The sequence below is a fragment of the Vulpes vulpes genome, unplaced genomic scaffold (assembly GCF_048418805.1).
Source record: "Vulpes vulpes isolate BD-2025 unplaced genomic scaffold, VulVul3 u000000674, whole genome shotgun sequence".
Classification (NCBI taxonomy): domain Eukaryota; kingdom Metazoa; phylum Chordata; class Mammalia; order Carnivora; family Canidae; genus Vulpes; species Vulpes vulpes.
In genome coordinates, this window is record NW_027325812.1 from 543,085 (window position 1) to 554,173 (window position 11,089).

Here is an 11,089-nt window from a genome sequence, read left to right on the forward strand (position 1 = left end):
GTTTCCAGACTCTCAGGAAGAGATGCTCTCAGAAATGCACCATCCCTCCCTTTCTCTCCAGATCGTGGGCAAACATCAAGGGACATCCATCTGAGAGCAGACCTTGGGACGGCCAGCAGCAGGCCCTGACACACGCTCTGTCCCTCAGCCCTTGTCCCTGCACGGGATGGGGTGGTAGAAATTTCTGAGCCAGTCACAGCGCAGAGCTCCGGTATTCCAAGTCATTCCTGACCCTTCAACTTCATCCTCCCTGGCCAGGGTCTTTCCATTAATTTTCCCGTCCAGCCACTTACTTCTAGTCACACTTGTCCTATAGATAAGAAAAGAGGTCTTCAGGTTAACGAGTAGGTCTTCTGGAAAATACTCATTTATCAGTTTGGGAACCTAAGAGCATGTCCAGGAAGGAAAAACCTATGAACAGGCCCCAGCCCACTAGTTCCAAGTCCTTGGCCTCCTACTCCCACCTGTGGAGAATGAAGGGTTTGTGAACGTAAGCACTGGGAGCCTCTGTCCTGATCGTGCACACGGTATTTCTGGAATGTTTCACTTGGAGTAACCACTCACTGATCTGGGGCGCCGTCCCCTCTGTTCTTAGAAATCTGAAACCGTATTCATCAGATGCATTAAACACGTGCTCCGATAGTGCATGTGCCCGTTTGCCAGGAGCACAGGGGGAGAGGCCCTGACAATCTTGCTCACTGGACCCCAATCTGAAAGGGTCTCAAACGATACACAGCTGCTCCGTGGCACAGAGCCGAAGGCTTTTTCAACCAGGACAGTCCAGGGTGTGACTTGGGGTTGCAGTAAGGGCTTGACCCAGCAACACAGAAGATGCACTACAGACATTCCTCCTTTGTGCTCATATAAAAACCAAGCCATAATCGAATGTCCTTACCACTCCCTCCACTGACTTTAGGCTCCAGAAGTTTCCTAAAGGGAATCCAGTGTCACACGTGTCACATCTAGGTTGCCTCAGAGGCCAGCCCCCCGGGGGCTCACTCTTCTGATTTCTCTGGCAGTGGGTTACAACCCTGGGCAGGCCGCATGAATGCCTCCTTAGGGCCTTGGGAAGACAGAGGCCCAGCTCTGCTGACTACAGCAAGGCTGCTCCTCCGCTCAGCGCTCACCGAGCACTGACAGGCACCAGCCTGGCTAGGGGCTGAGACTACATGGCTCACATCACACCCCAACTTCTGAGGTCTACCTCCTTCTCTGTGGAGTTACATTTGTTGTCGGCCTCATGGCACTGGCAGGACCATCTGAGGCCGGACCTTGAGTCCTCCAGAGTCCACTACTCTCTGTGCCAACCCAAGATCCCCTCGGGGAGGCTTCCCCTGGAAAGGGTGGGTTATTGACTTGATTTGCCACTAAAAACAGGTCAACAGGTTAAACCTGGGGAATTCCAGCTACAGGAAAGGAAACTGTGCTACCTGAAAGAATCTTGGCATCGGGGACACCTGGTGGCTCAGTCGGTTAAGTGGTTGCCTTTGGTTCAGGTCATGATCCCAGGATCCTGGGATCAAGCCCTGAGTCCGGATCCCTGTTCAGCAAGGAGTCTGCTTCTCCCTCTCCCTCTGTCCCTCCTCTCCACTCGCGCTCGCTCTCTGTCAAATAAATAAAATCCTTAAAAAAAAAAAAAAAAAAGAAGGGGAAAAATAAAAGAAAAGAAAAAGAATCCTGGCACCTGCTGAGCAGAATGCTGCTACTACCAGGTGTTGGGCCCCGACCTTCTGAACTCAAGGGATAGCATAACCCCAGTCATAGGAAAAGAATTCCCGTTTCAAATTTCCTTTTTTTATTCTAAATAAAAACCACACTTTGTGCCAAACAATGGAATATAAAAGAATCAGATGTACGATTTTAGACATCTACTATTTGGGAAGAGAAGTTTACAAAATATACAAAACTTTACAGCAATAGATAGTAAACACTTAAATATTAGGAGGTCAGTACTTATTAATTTAATGGAAGGAAGTTAGACGTCAACAACTCTTGGTTTTATAAGAGACTTTCGCTAGTGGAGGTGGGAAGGGGGGTGGACTGGACAGGGGCAGGGTGTTAAAGAAACATTGAAATCAAAACAGTTTCATTTTCATTCTGATGTTAAGTTTTACGAAGAGTGATCACCAACGGTGTGTGTGCCCTGCACGTCCCGGCTCTCCATGCGGGTCTGAGGCAAAAGGACACGTGGGGGCCTCCAGATGGCACAGACTTCTCCGCACAGCCCACTCCCACGCCAACAAAATCAGTGTCCACCTAGAAAAGGATTTCAACTCACTTCCAACGTTGAGTAGTCTCAGGGATAGGGCATAGCAAGAGGCCAGAAGACGAAGAAAATTCATCAGTAGCAAAACCTGACTGGGGAGAAGGTAGTTAAGCCCAGAGGTCTGTCCTGGAGACAAAGGGGTGCTGACGGGGCAGAAGGGAAGAAAGTCCAAAAGAACTTTTACCCATTTCCTGGTTCTTAAGGGTCACCGGGGCCCAACCCGCACCTCCTCTCTCTCCACCTGGCCGTGAACTATAGAGACCCCCTTGGTCTTAAAACATACAACCAAATACTAAAATACAGCAGAGCTTCCCGGGGGGCACGGTGGCATCAGTGAGCCACCAGGGGGTCACAGGAGAAGCGGGAGACGGGTCCCCTCCCATGGCCACAGGCAGCCTCTGCTGTTGATCCAATGCGCCACACGAGTATCACCTTCTGCCCTTAAGAAACGGGTTGGGAATAGCCTCGTGCTTGCTTTAATGCTCTACAGTCGCCACCTTGAAATTCTTCATTTTTAAACAGAGGGCTCTGCAAATTATGTAGCTGGTCCTGAGTGCAGAACAGGAAAGAGGAAACGGAGAAGACGAGACATTCAGGGGGCGGACAGAACCTCAGAACGACACAGCAGGCTGCTAAACCGGGCTCCCGAGGCACAGGGGGCCCCACAACAGGGGGTTGACAAAAATGTTAAAAACCCAAGATAAAATGAACACCTTCGACCAGGTATCCCCAGAGTGCCCTTTGCCACAATACCGAGTTTCAAGTAAAACAGTTGAGAAAAGGGTGAGCTGGAGGCAGAGGCAGCAAACATGGACCCCAAGCAGAGGGAGGGGTCGGGGGCAAACAGGGGGACAAGCAGAGGAACGGGGTTCGGTCAATGAGCCTCACAAGCTACTGACCTGCTACATGTCTGATTGCAACCAGCCAGGCCACCCTGATCAACCAACCACGTGGCCTCAGGAGGCTCAGGGGGTGCAGTTTTTTTTTGTTTGTTTGTTTAGTGTTTCAGGGGCAAAGGTTCAAGGATTTGCTTTTTTGGTTTACTGTCAAAAAGGGAAAACTTCACAGTTTCGGATTAAGTACACAGACTACCCAGCATCCACGATGCCTCCTGCTAAGGAAAAGGGTTTCTCTGGCATGCTGACTCACTTACAGCCACCTGGCTGGGTTCCAGTAAGTACCGCCTCTCTCAAACCTGACCACTGAAAAATCGGTCCTCATCGATGGTCTCGGAGGAATCACTTAGACTCGAGAAGCTTAGCAGATACTGGACTGTGGTCCCTTGCACGTTCTCCTTCTTAAATTCCCAACAGTCAGTGTGGGCAAGAAAGGGAGAAGCCCATCAGGAATGAAAGGGCTCAGCACTGCTTTCCTGCCAAGAATAGGGTGTAGACGGCGAGAGGTGGCCACTCGTACAAATCCCTTCGTGTACCAGTCACCAGAGAGCCACGCACCCCAAATGGGAGGCTTCCCGACTTAGGGCCAGGGAGGAAGGCAGCCAGTCCGACAGGGACGGAGCTCTGGCTTGCCTGTGTATCTCAACAGAGCTTCCCAAGTTTAGGAAGGATGAGGCAAATGTGCAAAAAAGGTCCTTCAGTTAACTTGTTCCCCTCAACCCAAACCCCAATCTACTCCATTGCAGGGAGGAAGGGCCTAGGAATTCAATCGGCCCCAAGGGTCTAGGACTCACAGCCATTAACTACGGGCTTCGTTGGGCTTATTCTTCAAGAGACTATCTGGAGAGAAAGTAGAGGATTTGCTTATTTAAAGGCATGACACCCCCCCCCCCCCCCCCCCAGTTCTAGCCCCCATCTCCCAAATCTCTGGCCAGGACTGTCCCCAGGAATATGGCTACTTGCTGGGGACAAACTCCTTTTCCTGAAGTCACTTATCTGAAAGAGATGCTGGGTAACATGTATATAAAAGCAAAAATAAATAAATATCAATGTCCAAAAAGGCTTTGTGAGTTAATTAAAACCACTTGCTTGTGAAACAGCCCAGGGTGCTGCTGAGTCCCACCAGGGGCAGTGTCAGGGCCTAGGCCAGGGACTCTCAGAGCTCCCCGGGGCAGCGTGAGGTAGAATGAGTTACTGAGGTGCTACCTTGTGAATATGCGAGATCCGAGGGCCTCTCCCTCAGGCTTTCTTGGGGCGGGAATGGAGCCCACCAGCCCCAAGGACTGGGCCCACTCCACCCCAGCCACCTCGGGTGGACCCGAACCAGCTGCCGTCCTGTGGCGCCCCCTGGTGGCGATGCAATGACAGATCAGGATAAATTCCAGCAGGTCAAAGGTGAGCTGCCAAAGCTGCGCCAGTTAGCACAAAGTAAACAACAGGTTACCCTGGGACAGACGGAACCTGAACGCACATCCTGCTACACACCGCCAGTTACTTGGGTCCCTCCCACCCCGAAGGCCTCACAGTCCATCACTCCTCCACCTCACGGGGCTTCTCCTCTACACCACAGGTCAAACACACTCCTAGGTGGGAGACTGGATGTCGGTTAAGGCAAGGCTGCTGCTGTCGAGAGACATCCCCTCCTCTCCACCAGGAAACTCAAGGTCAACGGAGGTAGCCAGATGGCAGATGACGTATCAAAGGGGTTCCCTGTCCTCTCGGCCACACAGGGAAGGCTTGACAGCCTGGGCTACAGCTCCATAAAATCAAATTTCTTTGGAATTGAGGAGAAAAGAGACACCTCCCTTCCTGTCCCAGCAGGCTGCCACTTCCGGCGGCGCCACAGGACACCTCTTCTGACTGGTAAGGATTCATCCTGAAGCTTTCTGACCTAAACAGAAAGCTCTGTCCCCAGTTTGGATCTAGCTGCCAAAAGATTTTACCATCCCGTCAGCAGATGGGAGCAGGCACCTCTGGCCCACCCGCCCTTCCCCTGCTGAGGGCGAGGACTAGACCCAGAGGCGAGCTGCCCTGCTGACGAGTCTCTTCTCAACGACCACATTCCCAAAATCTCTCATAGCTGGGGGTCCCAATTGGAAATCTGGCAAGAATACCCACAGTGAAAACCTCTCTCCACCTTCCTCTATTCAGTGAGGCTGTTGGTTGGATTCTTAGCAGCATAAAACCTATCAGTAAACTAAAACTTGAGAGGCTCGGAGAGGGGATCCAGTTGACACCAACTGCCTGACCAGATCCCAAAACCATCCTCCAAAGAATAAAAAACACGGCCCTTCGTGGGCAAGAACAGGTAAGGAGGTAAACATGATAGGGCCGTTGCTTCTCAAAAAACAGTAACAGCTCATGTGCTCTTTCTTCTTTTTTCTTCTTTCAACACAAGACAGAACAGAACTCCTAGCAAGGCAAAATCGAAACTTCGGCTGGAGAGGGACCAACAGCCATTAGAAAACCTATGTCCTGGCTGCCGCCTGGGAGCTCCCCCCAGCCCTGCTGGGACCCAGTCAGCTGTCCGGGTTCTTTTCCGCCTCTTTGGAATGGATAATGTACATGAAGGTCTGCTCGATGGTGAAGTCGGGCGGGAGGCTGCCCTTGTGCACGCCCACATGCTTGCTCATGAGGTTCAGGGTGGAGCTGTAGTGGCCGCAGACAGTGCAGCGGTACATGAGGGCCCCCGAGTGTGTCTTCAGGTGGCACTTGATGGTCGAGCGGCCTCGAAAGAACTTGTGGCACACCTTACACTGGTACGGCTTCTCGCCCGTGTGGATCCGCCGGTGGTAGTTGAACTCGCTTGTGTGGGCAAACCTTTTGCCACAGACCTTGCAGCTATACTTGCTGTTCCCAGGCTGGCCCTGCAGAGCCAGCTCCTCACTCAGGAACTCCTCTGCTGGCAGCTTCCGCTTCTGGAGAGCTGGGTGCTGTAGCCCCAAACCGGGCCGCGCGTCAAGGCCACTGTTGCATTTGTGCTGGCTGAGATGGTAGCGATAGGCAGCCTCCGACTTGAAGCTCTGGCTGCACAAGTGGCAGCGGAAGAGGGCGTCTTCGAGGCTTTGGTGCACAGCCATGTGCTTCTCTAGGAGATGCCAGTCCACAAAGCTGTTTGCACACACAGAGCAGGAGAAGACTGAGATGCCCAGATGGGACAGCGTGTGCCACATGAGGCTGCAGAGGTTGAGGTGGCGCTGGTCGCAGACGCTGCAGGCCTGGCCCTTCAGGTTCAGATGGTCAAGGACGTGCCCCCGCACCACGTGGAAATCTTTGGCCAGCGCCTTCCCACAAGCAGCACATTTCAACTCTGCCGAGGCCGCCCCCGAAAACAAACCCAGCTTCCCAGACAGGGGATCGTTGGGGTGGACGATGATGTTGTTCTCAAATATCCCATCCCGTCGGTGGAGGGTCAGCTGCCACTGGGTAAAGAACTTAGTTTCACACATGTCACAGGAGAAGAGGAAAATGCCAATGTGGGATAGAACATGGGTCACCCGGGAGTTCCGGTCCTGGAAGTGGGTCTCACAGACCTTGCAGTTGCCGGTCAGCAGGTCCACGTGGTCTCGAGCATGCTGTCGGATCAGCTGAATGTTGGGCTCTAGAACTTTCTTGCACACCTGGCAGGGCATGGCCTTATTCTCTCGGTTGTCATTCTCTCCAAAAGTCAGCTCATCCTCACTGTCGTCACTCAACTCAATCACCTCCTCGGCTGTGCCTATCTCCTCAGTGGGGTCTTCAAACTGCAAGTCATCATCCCCCAGGTCGTCCAGCTGGAGCTCATCCATCTGCCCAAAGCTGGGGTCTTTGGAGTGGTCGCTATTGCTCAGACAGGAGTTGGTCCCGGTGGTAATGTCGATAGCGTTGTCCGGGGTGAAGAAACTGCTTTTACTGAAGTCTCCATTGCTCTGAACTTTGTATGGCTGGCAGGAGCTCGTGCTGGTTTGGATGCTCATGTTGACAGTGCCCAGGACCGGCTGCGTAGTCACCACACCAGGAGCGGGGGTGAAGGGGGCAGGCGCATCGTGCTCTTCCGTCTTTGGCGGCAGTGGCTGCTGTGGCAGAGGCAGGCTCTGGTTAATGTCACCGGTGACGTTTCTCTCTTCCTCTTTACAGCTTCCCCCACCATCACTGGGCAACACGTAGTTCCTATCAGGCCCAAAGTGCTCCCCCGCACCCCGGAGGTCTCCGAGGGGATAGGCGGGTTCTGCTGAGCTACAGCTCTGGGTACCGGGGTGGCTCTCACCGGTGCCGCTCAGGGGCTTGGCCACGGCAGTGCTCTCCAAGTCAGGAAAGGTGGAGTGACAGGCCCGGAGCAGGTCCTCCATACCCAGGCGCTCGGCGACCTCGTAGATGACCCCAACGTTGATCAGGTCTGTGAAGAGCTCTGACGTGTAGACGAAGCTCAGGATCTTCTCAAAGTTGGCGGGCGTGATGAAGTCTACCACGTAGGTCCTGGCGGCATCGAGCCCCGTATTGAGGAAGAGGTTCTGGAAGTAGCCGGCCGCACAGGCCAGCACAGCTTTGTGCGCCGGGAAGGAGCGGCTCCCCACCACAATGGTGACATCGCACATGGTCTCGGAGAGCCGACACTTGTTGAGTTCCTTCAGCAGGTTGTTGGGGTGGTTGGTGCTTTGCAGTTTGATCCGCATGCCCATCTTAGCAGCTCCGATGAAGTTGCCTCTGTATCAGCACAGTTCATCTGCGGACAGTAAAAGGAAGAGATGGATGGCCAAACACATCCCTGCAAGTGAGGAGCTCGGCGGAAGAAAATACCGCCGGGTCGGAGGGTCTCCAAGCCCCGGGTGGGGGTAGGAGTGAACGGGCTTGGGGGTTCGGGGCTTGGGGTTCGGGGCATGGCTGAGCTGCTCAGTGTGCACAGCAACCCCTCTCCCCGCATACTCCCCAGGGCAGAGCTGTTACGTCGAGATCCCAAAGTACTAAAACAAATCGGACAGCGTCGTCGTCTTTAAGAGTCGGGAAGAGAGGTGGTGGGCCTGGGGGGACAGAAGCTAGAGCCCTGGACCCTGGACCCCGGCCACAGGCAACCGCCCAGACACAATCTTTCACTTCATTACCTGGCAGGGGCTCGAATTAATGTCCTAACTTCTTCCCCAGTGTGAGCCCTATCTCACTGGGCACATTCACTTCTCTTACGATGCCAAATGCCATACAGGTACTCGAACACGATTATTAAAGTTCCAGTAGCTGCTGAGGGCAAGATAAGGTCGCTTCCGATCTTTCCGTTTCTTATGGATGCTCTGTCCTTGCGGTCCCTAAGTCAACCTCTCACTCATTCAGGAGTGTTGACCTCTCCCTAACCTAAGCTACCTGCCTGCTTCTTGTCCTACCATAACCCAGGGCCGTCCGGATACTGCCGTGACCGCCTCCAGACGCTGTGGATGAAGCCAAAGTACCCGGGGCCCAAAGCAAGCAAGCTGCATTCACCAGGGATGGACTCCGGTTTTTTCCTGCCCACCCTTTTTGGGATCTACGCCTATGTGGACCAGAACTGGAGACTTACTAGATGCCCTAGGAAGGGCATCTAATCCTACAGGCAAGACTCCTAAGGACCTGCGGGGTCCCACTGCTCCCCTTGGAGTCCCGCCTGCGGACCAGCTCGTCCCGCAGCCTCGCCGCTCGCCCGCGCGCACAGCCCCGCACCTCACCGCCCTCTACTAACTCCCAACTTTTTCTGGGGTCCAGGAAGCTTCTGCGCATTGCTGGGGTGGCAGCCAAGCAGCTCCCCGACCCCCAGGCCGCAATCAGGCGGGGCCCCGGGAAGCGGGGGGGTACTTCCGAGCGGGCCCCCCAGCAGCCCGCGGTGCCGCAGGCTCCCCCCGGGGGCTCGAACCCAGGAAGGCCGCTGGGTCGCTGGGTCGGGCTGGGGCTCCATCGAGGGCCACGGAGCACCTCGGTGCGGCCGCACACGGCGGGGCCCGGGCGCCCCCGGAGCCAGGGGATGCGCGGCGGGGCCGGCGGGGGGTCGGCCTGGGGCGCGCAGGGGGAGCGCAGCGGCGGGGAGCAAGGCCGGGCCGGGCGGCGTCGGCGGGGGCAGCCCTCGGCCCGGCCGCGCTTACCGGCTCCGCGGGGCCCGAGCACCATCGCCGCCGCCGCCGCACACAAAGGCCCCGGCCCCCCGTGCCCGGCCCGACGAGGAGGCGGCGCCGCCGGCCGCGGCCAGACTCTCCATCCGCCGCGCCGCTCGCCGCGCCGGCCCGGGCCGCCCCCGCCGCCCGGCCCGCAGCGCCCCCCGCCGTCCCGGAGGAGGCAGCGCCCCCCGCCGCTCGGCCGCAGCGCCCCCCGCCGCCCGGGAGGAGGCAGCGCCCCCCCACGGCGGGGCCGGGACCCCAGGGGGCGGCGCCGCGGCCCCACACTCCGCCGCCTCCAGCTGCGCGGCCCGGCCCGGCCCCGGCGCCGCACCGAGGTGCTCCGTGGCCCTCGATGGACCCCCGCCAGGCCCCGCCTGCCCCCCACGCCCCGCGCGCCCCGCCCCCTCCCCCTGCCCCCCCCCCCGCTCCCCCCACCCCGGCCCGCCCGGCCTCGCCACGGCGCGAGCAGCTGCGGGGACCTGCCTTCCCACCCGTCGCGCTCTGATCTACCAGGCGCCGGCCCTTCCCTCCTGACCCCGGGCCCTGGAGGAGTGGGCAGCACTATCCCGACTCTAAACTCTCATCCTCTGCCCTGTCCTACGTCTCATAGTACCAGAAGCTTCTCAGAACGTCCACTATTGTAGTTTTTTTGGGGAAAAAGATTATTTGATTAATTCGTGAGCGCACTGGGCTGAGAGCGTCCTGGAGACAGGGCTCCGTGGTTCTGGTCCTCCTCGTCGAGGTGCGCACCGCGACCACAGCTTCCTGGGCCGACAGGTGCTTCGGAAAGTGAAAGAACAGGTCCTTGAGGCCTGGGCTCCTGGTTCACCCCCTCCTGAAAATTTCTGACGCCCCTCCTCCCACCTAGCTGGCCAAGGAAGGAGTACGCGGGGTCCCACTGCACCTCGAGAGCCCAACCCTGTTTCCTGAAGCCTGTCCTCCCTAAGGGGAACAGCGTTTGTCACCCCAAATATTGTCCTCCCTAAGGGGAACATCATTTGTCACCCCAAATATGCCTCTTTGGCATAAGGACTATTTTAGGCTGCTTATTTTTATGAACCAGCAGACACAGGAGAAGCTCTGAAATCAGAATAAAAATTACATTTATGAGGGAAACCTCCATTTGTAAGGGCGTCTCTCTGCCCCAGAAGAGAAGAACCACTAGATCTCTAGAAACTCTCCTCGTTGGAGAAGGAGAACTTCAATCTGCATAACCACCATCCCCTTATTTGCTGTGCTTGGCCTGAAAACCCATCTTCTTGGGCTCCCAACCCCCAATATCTTCTTTTGTCTTTAACTGGATATGGTATTTAAGGTGGTGACTTAGGCCATTTTAGGGCATTGCAGAGTTTTCCTGAGCTTCTCCCATGTATATAAGAGGTATACTTGTCACTAAACTTCTGTTTTTCTCCTGGTAATCTGTCTTTTACTGCAGCATGTCTCAGCCAAGAACTTAGAAGGGTAGAGGAGGGTGGCCTGGATGGCTCGATCAGAGAACTGTCTGACTCTTTAGTTTCAGGTTCAGCCTTGGTCACCATCTCAGGGTCTTGGGATCCAGCCCCATGTAGGGCTCCACGCTCATCATCGGGGAGTTAGCTGAGACTCTCTCTCTCCCTCTCCCTCTGCTCCTCCCCCCACTCATGCTAGAGCATGCACACTCTCTCTTTCTCAAATAAATAAATCTTTAGGAACCCTGGGTGGCTCAGCGGTTTAGCACCACCTTCGGCCCAAGGCCTGATCCTGGAGACCCGGGATGGAGTCCTGCATCCTGCTCCCTGCTCCCTCTGCCTATGTCTCTGCCTCTTTCTCTCTCTCCATGTCTCTCATGAATAAAT

At 55.8% G+C, this 11,089-nt stretch overlaps 1 protein-coding gene across 3 annotated transcripts; it reads right to left on the bottom strand.

The window, feature by feature from the left end:
* Positions 1-1,778: 1,778 nt before the first annotated feature.
* Positions 1,779-9,424, bottom strand: ZBTB39 (zinc finger and BTB domain containing 39). Of its 3 annotated transcripts, none has more exons than XM_072746225.1 (2): positions 9,243-9,424; positions 1,779-7,864 (listed from the first exon to the last, which is right to left on the bottom strand). In XM_072746225.1, exon 2 carries the CDS (start codon positions 7,818-7,820, stop codon positions 5,682-5,684), a length of 2,139 nt encoding a protein of 712 aa, XP_072602326.1. In that variant the 5' UTR covers positions 7,821-7,864; positions 9,243-9,424; the 3' UTR covers positions 1,779-5,681. The 3 variants fall into 3 exon arrangements, with proteins under 3 accessions (XP_072602326.1, XP_072602328.1, XP_025857691.1); XM_072746227.1 differs by lacking the exon at positions 9,243-9,424 and adding an exon at positions 8,846-9,162; XM_026001906.2 differs by lacking the exon at positions 9,243-9,424 and adding an exon at positions 8,241-8,834.
* Between the last annotated feature and the right edge of the window lie 1,665 nt (positions 9,425-11,089).

What these genes read in the sequence shown, in the direction of transcription:
- ZBTB39 (XM_072746225.1), bottom strand. Translation starts at nt 7,820, where the DNA reads ATGGGCATGCGGATCAAACTGCAAAGCACCAACCACCCCAACAACCTG.